This window comes from Triticum urartu, chromosome 5A (assembly GCF_056163025.1).
Source record: "Triticum urartu cultivar PI428250 chromosome 5A, HENAU_Tu73, whole genome shotgun sequence".
Lineage (NCBI taxonomy): Eukaryota > Viridiplantae > Streptophyta > Magnoliopsida > Poales > Poaceae > Triticum > Triticum urartu.
The window spans coordinates 574,041,972-574,051,098 of NC_141877.1; the positions used below are offsets into that span (position 1 = coordinate 574,041,972).

The 9,127-nt window shown below is 42.7% G+C and overlaps 1 protein-coding gene across 1 annotated transcript; it reads left to right on the forward strand.

Moving 5' to 3' along the window:
• Positions 1-794: 794 nt before the first annotated feature.
• On the forward strand, positions 795-2,175 carry LOC147972996 (peroxidase 57-like). The gene is made up of 2 exons (XM_087524010.1): positions 795-1,056; positions 1,243-2,175. The coding sequence occupies exons 1-2, from the start codon at positions 832-834 to the stop codon at positions 1,999-2,001; spliced, it is 984 nt and encodes a 327-aa protein (XP_087380136.1). The 5' UTR covers positions 795-831; the 3' UTR covers positions 2,002-2,175.
• The last annotated feature ends 6,952 nt before the right edge of the window (positions 2,176-9,127 follow it).

Consider the following 9,127-nt stretch of genomic DNA (forward strand, 5'->3'; position numbering starts at 1 on the left):
AAGTAACTAAAGACTTTAAAGTTACATGTATTTAATTAAGAGTACCAATCAAAAGAGTGTGTCCCTCATCATTGTCAATGTTTCAAACATAAGATTCAAAACTTGCACAAGGCATTAAAATGATGCCACTTGTATGTAATTATCTAGCTTGATTACAGCTAGTCTTAGTTTGATTTGACCCAGAATTTGGTGGAACTACATACCAATATAAGATTGATTGACCTTCCAAATTCTGAAGGAACACAATTTTAAAACCAGGATAGGTCCAAAAGGAAAGTACTATTCAAAAATTTAGAGATGTGGATCTTGAAGAGAAAATACTTACTGTATTTATTTGGTGAAGATAAAAATTGGTAAACAAAAATTGTAATCTTCATACTCTTCTTTCAACAGGCAAAGAGGCGTGTCTAAATAAAATGATGGGACTGAAACGCGAGGTCAAGCACCAACCAGAATATAACTCGGTTCACGGCCTCGGATTCCAAATTCGAAACAAATCTAAATAAGAGCATGTAGTTGGTCATCTATCTATCAGAGAACCATGGTATACCACACTGGATGTCATGGTTGACATCCTTGCCAACAAAACTTAGATGCCTCGAAATCAAACCACAATACTAATTTCGAGCAAGCAGCAGCTAGCACATACCCACTTGCATAATTGAGAAAGAAAGGAATCTAGGTACGTGATCTCCACAACCAAACATCAGACAACTTCAAGGAGACCGTGTCCTCCCCTAACCTATACTATAAATAGGATAGACATAAGCCCTTGGTTTCTCACACCTCCCATAGCTCAGGCACCAAGAGTATCTACCTAGCTAGGCAACGATGGGGCACACAAAGGCAGCAGTGCTAGTGGTGGTGCTCGCCGTCGCCGTGCTTGGGCTTGCCACCGATGGCCAGGCGCAGCTGCAGAACGGGTACTACACGGGCAAGTGCCGCGGCAACGACGTGGAGGCGGTGGTCCGGGGTATCGTCAAGGCCCGATTCGCCCAGGACAGCGCCATCGTCGCCCACTTCCTACGCTTGCTGTTCCACGAGTGCGGCGTCAATGTATGCGTATATTATGACTTTATGAGCTTTTGCTAGCTAGAGCATGATATAGTATATACTAATGTGCCGTTTGATTCATACGTGCGCACCACTAATTCTTCTATTGCACATCCACAGATAGATAGACTAACTAATCTGTTCTTTTTTGGAAACTGAAAGCTAATTTGTTTGACTATACGTGCGTAGGGCTGCGACGGCGGGCTGCTGATCGACGGCCCCGGAACAGAGAAGACGGCAAAGCCGAACCTGAGCGTGAAGGGCTACGACCTCATCGCCACCATCAAAATGGAACTTGAGAAGCGGTGCCCTGGCGTCGTATCCTGCTCCGACATTGAGATCCTCGCAACCAGGGACGCGGTGAATGCGTCCACGGGACAAGGATACGCGGTGCGCACCGGGCGCAGGGACCGCCGGCGGTCCATAGCCACCGACGTGAAACTTCCGGGGCCAGATTTCACGGTTCCGCAGGCAGCCGCTTTCTTCGGCACGCTCGGCCTCAGCTCGGACGACATGGTCGTTCTCCTGGGCGCGCACACGGTTGGCGTCGCGCACTGCAGCATGATCAAGAAGAGCCGTCTTTACAGCTACGGCGGCAAGGCCGGTGCAACGGACCCGAGCATGGACCCGGAGCTAGCGTCCATATACAAGACATACGTGTGCCCCAACACGGCATCCTCCGACAACAACATCGTGTTCCTGGACGACCGGTGCAGCGCGTCCAAGCTGGACAACAGCTTCTACAAGATGCTGCAGCGTCGCCGCGGCGCGCTCATGGTCGACCAGAACCTCTACAACGACGGCTCCACGCGCTGGATGGTCGACAGGCTCGCCAACACTGACCACTTCCGCTGGCTCTTCCCGCAGGCGCTCGCCAAGCTGGGGGAGGTCAACGTGCTTACCGGCACACAGGGAGAGGTCCGCAGGGTCTGCAGCAGGTTCAACTGATGAGATCATCATCGTTTTCTGCGGAGACATCAATTAATGGTGTGCCTGTTGTGTTTATTTCCGGTCGGATTGGTGGTAATTTTTTCTCCCTTTTTTGGTTTTGGTCGGATTCATCTCGATGTACTCTGTTCTGACCGAACGTTCGATTCATTTAATTTGAGTTCCATTGAATAATTTCTAATAACATGAACGATTGAGATCAAAAGCAACATAATTGATATTATGCATATATACTCCCTCCATTACCGAAATATATATCGCTGGAGAAGTTGGTTGCTTCAACGACATATATTTTGGTACAGCGGAAGTACATTTTAGTCGCATAGTACATTATGTTTCTGCTTCACGAATATGATATTTTTTGGACATTTCTAATAATAACAAGATTTATTCCTATTTTGGCATTTTTGATTTCAGGGCTTTTAGCCCCGGTTAGTGAAGGACCGGAGAAGCTTTCTGGTTATGAATCGGGTATAGAACCCATGGGAGGGGCTTGGGTACAATTCCGAATACGCTATTATATGTTTGTGCTCGTTTTTGTTGTTTTTGATTGGGAAACCGTCTTTCTATACCCTTGGGCAATGAATTTCGACGTACTGGGTGTATCCGTTTTTATAGAAGCTTTGGTTCTCGTGCTTATCTAGTTGTTGGTTTAGTTTATGCACGGTGAAAAGGAGCCTTGGAATGGTCTTAACTGAATATTTCGACAAAAAAAGAAGGAACAGGTTCTATCAAGACAGTTGAATTGAATTAAAGGGCTTGCTTTGACCCATAGGAGTAGGTAACCCGTTCGCTATCCTTGTTTCTATTTCTGTTGCATTCTATCTCATCGTGTCACATTCTGTTCTACGATTCCACTTCGACAAAAGGAAAGAGCATACCTAAGTTCAATAGCTTTACGTCCACTATCCCGATCATGATTTTCCTACCCTCGGGCGGAAAGTAAAGGCCCTTCCCGCTTTTGAAGCCTGTGGGCGAGGAGGGATTCGAACCCCCGACACCGTGGTTCGTAGCCACGTGCTCTAATCCTCTGAGCTACAGGCCCAGTTGTCTCCACTGGATCTCTTCCTGGGGGTACCCCTTCATTTCAGATTAAGAAGATGGGAAATCGCCTTTCTCTCTATAAGAACAGTGTGTTCCGAGGTGTGAAGTGGGAGAGAGGGGATGTGATGATTGATGTTTTGAATAAGACGACCTTTGCATAACAGACTTATCTAGTTGGTAATCATGGTGCTTCTGACATCAGTCATTTATGATTGTTCATCTGCATCTACCGCATGACTGGTGATTGTGGTGTTGCAAGAGACCCGTTACTCTGTTTCACGTTTGCAGAAAAATCCTTTGGTCTCTCGAGAGCAGCCCCTTAGTGGAAACACAGCGCGCGGTCGCACAAGCTTCCTTCCGGTCGTGATAATTCTGATGTGTAGCAACATAGCAGCGGTTATTACAGATCATAATTGGCGAGGGAATTCTCAATGCAAATAGACATATATAAGATGATCATACAAAACCATTCAGTTTTGTTGGTACATAGGAACAATATCACGGAGGACGGTTCTTCGGTGCTCGAGCTCATCTGCTCCTATGGATGGACATTAATTTTTTTTAAATAGCAAACAAAATAAAAAGAAGTTAATTTTTTGGCATGAAGAAGTTGTATATGTGCTGCAAAATGTCATGACGATATGAAATGGGGAGAGCTCTGAAAATTTTGAAGCTTTGAGAAACGTTCAAAATTTTGATTTTGGAGCACTGACTTTTTGTCCTGAGCCTCACCTATGTTATATGGTCATGAAACTTTGCACACAAAGAGAATTTGTTCATGTTTCATGTAAAAAAATGTTTCATATTTTTATTTTACTGTTCATCAATGAGCAGATGAGCTCATGATTAGCAGCAGATTTCCGCAATATCATGCGATTTCATTTAGATTCTTTCCCTATGAGCACACATTTATAGATGCAATGGTTGGCAAGTTTTAACCACAAACTTGTCTACTCTTTTTAGATCATACGCGTATGCTTCAATATAAACTAATCCCATCAAACGATTTCTTTCATTTGGGAAACATAATTTTGAACTACACGCCAATGATGAATGGACACCTTGGAATGTTCATATATGACTGGTGTTAAAATAGTTCACGCCGTCTAGTAATGTATATACATGTTCTTGCTTAGGTTTGTATTGAATTTGGAATCAGAGGCCATGAATTGATCTGGCGTTGACTTCCTGGAGCATTCGAGTTATTCTGGTTGGTGCTTGATCTCGCGTTTTGGTCTACTGAAAGAAAAGTACAAAAATTACAGTTTTTCTTTACCAATTTACCTTCACCAAGTAAGTACGGTATTTTCTCTTCAAGATCCACATCGCCTCCATCTTCAATCTAGATTTTCAATAGTACTTTCCTTTTGGATCAATCCTGGTTTTAAAATTGTGTTCCTTCAGAATCTGGAAGGCCAATCAATTGTATATTGGTATGTAGTTCCACCAATTTCTCGATCAAATCGAACTAATACTAGCTGTAATTAAGCTAGATAATTACATACATGTGGTACCATCTTAATGCCTTGTGCAGCCTTTGAATGTTATATCTTCACAATGATGAGGGATATGCTCCTTTGATTGGTACTCTGTATATGCTCATTCAACCAATTTGAGGACGCGCTAAAATAAAAAGCTAAATATTACGTAAACAATTTTTGGAGAACGAATGATTTTCCCTCTTAGACTAGAGGGTTGAGATAGTACTACATATATCCGTTTTTATAGAAGCTTTGGTTCTCGTGCTTATCTAGTTGTTGGTTTAGTTTATGCATGGTGAAAAGGAGCCTTGGAATGGTCTTAACTGAATATTTAGACAAAAAAGAAGGAAAAGATTCTATTGAGACGGTTATGAATTTGAATTGAATTAAAGGGCTTGCTTTGACCCATAGGAGTAGGTAACCCGCTCGCTATCCTTGTTTCTATTTCTATTGCATTCTATCTCACCGTGTCACATTCTGTTCTACGATTCCACTTCGACAAAAGGAAAGAGCATACCTAAGTTCAATAGCTTTACGTCCACTATCCCGATCATGATTTTCCTACCCTCGGGGGGAAAGTAAAGGCCCTTCCCGCTTTTGAAGGCTGTGGGCGAGGAGGGATTCGAACCCCCGACACTGTGGTTTGAAGCCACGTGCTCTAATCCTCTGGGCTACAGGCCCAGCTATCTCCACTGGATCTCTTCCCGGGGGTACCCCTTCATTGCAGGTTAAGAAGATGGGAAAGAGCCTTTCTCTCTATAAGAACAGTGTGTTCCGAGGTGTGAAGTGGGAGAGAGGGGATGTGATGATTGAGGTTTTGAATAAGATGACCTTTGCATAACAGATTTAGCTAGCTGATAATCATGGTGCTTCTAACATCAGTCATTTATGACCATTCATCTGCATCTACCGCATGACTGGTAGTTGTGGTGTCACAAGAGACCCGTCACTCAGTTTTAGATTTGCAGAAAATCCTTTGGTCTCTCGAGACCAACCCCTTAGTGGATACACTGCGCGCGGTCACACAAGCTTCCTTCCAGTTGTGATAATTCTGATGTGCAGCAACATAGCAACGGTTATTACAGATCATCATTGATCGGATTCATCTTGATATACTCCGTTCTATCGATTCATTTAATTTGTGTTCCATTGAATAATTTCTAGTAACATGAACGACTGAGATCAACAACAACATAATTGATATTATGCATATATACTCTCTCCGTACCGAAATATATGTAGCTGGAGAATTTGAAATACAGTTGCTTCAACGACATATATTTCAATACAGAGGGAGTACATTCCAGTCACGTATCTCTACTATATAAAAGACTTAGCTAGTTGGTAATCATGGTGCTTCTGACACCAATCATTTATGACCGTTCATCTGCATCTACCGCATGACTGGTAGTTGTGGTGTTGCAAGAGACTCGTCACTCTATTTCACATTTGTAGAAAATTCTTTGGTCTCTCGAGACCAGCCTCTTAGTGGACACACAGCGCGCGGTCACACAAGCTTCCTTCTGGTTGTGATATTTTCGATGTCTGGCAATATAGCAACGGTTATTACATATCATAACCATTGAGGGAATTCACAATGCAAATAGACATATAAAAGATGATCATACAAAGCCATTCAATTTTGTTGGTACATAGGAACAATATCACATAGGACGGTTTTTCAGTGCTTGAGCTCATCTGCTCCTATGGATGAACAGTAAAAAATTTAAAAATAGCAGACAAAATGAAAAGAAGTTAATTTTCTTAGCATGAAAGTTGAATAAGTTGTCTATATGCCTGCAAAATGTCATGACGATATGAAATGCGGACTGAAAAAATTGAAGCTTTGAGAAACGTTCAAAATTTCGATTTTTGAGCACTGATTTTTTGTCCCGAGCTTCACCCACTAGTGCAGAAGCGGGCAATAGCACCGGTTTGTAAGGCCCTTTAGTGCCGGTTCGGTAACCGGCACTAAATTGTGGGCACTAAGGGCCCCCCCTTTAGTACCGGTTCAGCACGAACCAGTGCTAAAGGGCAACCACGTGGCACGAGCCAGCTTCGGGGGCAGGGAGCCCTTTAGTACCGGTTGGTGACACCAACCGGTATTAGAAGGTTGGGGGGGTTGGGTTTATGATTTCTTTTTCATTTAATTTTGTGTTTTCCATTTAATTCTTTTTCGTTTGCTGGTATTTTACGATACTACATATTGTACATGTTATGCATATATATAAATAGAATTTCTAGTAGAACCGATCATTATATATATATACAACCACCATTAATTAATTCACACATATATACACACATGTATATATATACACACATGTATATATATACACACACATACACAATTAGCTAGCTATCTACAATTTCTCCTAATTGGTGCCTTCGGAGCCAGTGGCATTAGCCTAATTGGTGCCTTCGGAGCACGATAACAATTGGAAGTGGTTCATGGGGGCGGTAGCGGGTAATAGTATTCTCCTTTGGGATCTATGACCTGGTCGAGCAAAAATCCCGCTATTTCCTCTTGAATTGCTTCTATGCGGTCCTCTGTTAGGAGCTTCTCCCGCACCTCTTTGAACTGTTAAGAAGGAGATCAATATGCATGTGTATTAGTTGTGTGACTAGATATCGATAATGGTGTAAAAATTGTGAATAGTGTTCTGACAAACGTACCCACTCCTGTCTTTGAGATCTGCTCCTTTCGGACGCCATCATGCGAATGTTCTCGCAAACGTAGTATGCACACAGATTATTCCCCGGCGCCTGCTTCAGGGCCTTTAGGAGAATGGAATTTGATCAGATAATAATTAATCAAGCATGGTAAATAAAGAGATGGCAGCTAGCTAGTACTACTTAATTACTTACCTGGGGTCGATACCATTTCAGATTTTGTTTCCATGAGCCTGGAGTGGCCCTGATGAACTTTGCCCAAGCCCTGCCCGCCGACAAAGAAAATGAATAAATGGGTTATTAAATAGTTGTTATCAGGAAATGATGAACTAATTAAATAGGCCGAGATATAGTTAATAATGATTGAAATTACCTGTTGACTATCCCCTTCACGATGGTGTAGTCACTTGCTTTCTTAAGTAGTGAGTCTAGTACTTCAATTGTTCCTTCATCAATTTTAATGATTAACAAGATCTAGTGAAATCTGCATGCACACACGTTTGCATGTCTTAATTAAGTGGGCATATGTAAGCAAAAACATGTAGCTAGCTAGTAGGCAAAAACAGAATTTGTAGTACAAGACAGTGTGACTCACTCGAAGCTGTAAGGAAGTAGTATATCTTCATTGTATTTGAGGCGCTTGAAGAACTCTAGCATGCTTTCCTCTACACTTTTTTCGTACTACCTCTTTCTTAGTTTACAGGGCGTGCGCGTAACCCTAGGTCGTCAATTTGACCAACCTAATACAAGTCATATATTACAAAAAATATTCCAACAGAAACTTCGGAGTTTCTACTTTCAAAAGGTATAATTTTTGTGTTATATAATTTATATTATGGTGATAAAATTGGCAACCTAGGTATACGCGCAAGACTTGTAAACTGAAACGGAGGTAGTAATATGGATCTAATTTCCATGTGTATTCATTAATGGTATTTGGGTCAACGAACCCAATGCCATAGCATCCACCTTTTTTCATTTCATAAATCTTCATCTTGTATAATACCACAGAAAAGAATATAGTGAGGATAATTACAGGTAATGATTGATCAAAATGATCACTACAGCTAGCTTGAGACTTAAATTACAGAAAGAAATCACTTACAGACAATAGCAACTGACGATAGATTTGTCGAGTGCGTCTTGATTTTATAGCTGAAATAGTTCTGAATACTCAACGGATACAGCTGTCTCATGGTAGTAATGATCCTTCTTGACATTCACCATGAGGGACTCTCGATTGGAAATCTTGGTAATGTTCATGTACCATTGATGCAATTCATACATTCTCGTTGGGAGCTTCTTGACCTCGTCTGGCTCGACCAAAGGTTGGCCCCGGACATATTTCCGTTGTATTTCCTCCTCTCTAGTCGGAGACATGGGCTCGATATCGAGGAGTTGTCCAACAGTGATCATGAGCGTTTCAGCCTCCTCAATATGCTCCTCGGTTATTACCACATCGCCCAGCCCGGGAACGTTAACGGTTTGCCCACAATAATATTGGGCGCGCCTAATCTCATGTGTTGTTGGCACAACAAGCGGGGGGATTGATTGCGCCGCCTGTTCTCCCAGCTGGGGAACTATTTTACCGCTCCTTTTGCCAGCTGATTTGCTCGAGCTCGAGGTCGCCTCTTTCTGTAGACGTGCTCGATTTAACTTCTTGATGTGGCGCTCATAGTCTGTGTCAACAGGCTTGGGAGCTGGTGCTCTAGCCATACGAATGAAGTGGTCAATCTTTTCCTCAGGCACTTTCTCCCTTGGCGGCGGTGGCGGTTTCGGTGCAAAATGGGCTTCCACCTCAGCCTTCGATATGGCTATGTTTTCCTCCTCGGACTTGCTGTAAGGCCTCTGCGGAAGAGGCGCGAGGCTTGGACCATATTGAAATCGCTTGCCTCTGCCTGTACCTCCAGTACAACCTCGACTTGTAC

Excerpts from the sequence above, each read along its gene's own strand:
- LOC147972996 (XM_087524010.1), top strand. The coding sequence starts at position 832 with ATGGGGCACACAAAGGCAGCAGTGCTAGTGGTGGTGCTCGCCGTCGCC. Across the intron at positions 1,057-1,242 it reads TCCACGAGTGCGGCGTCAAT|GGCTGCGACGGCGGGCTGCT; the intron begins GTATGCGTATAT and ends ATACGTGCGTAG.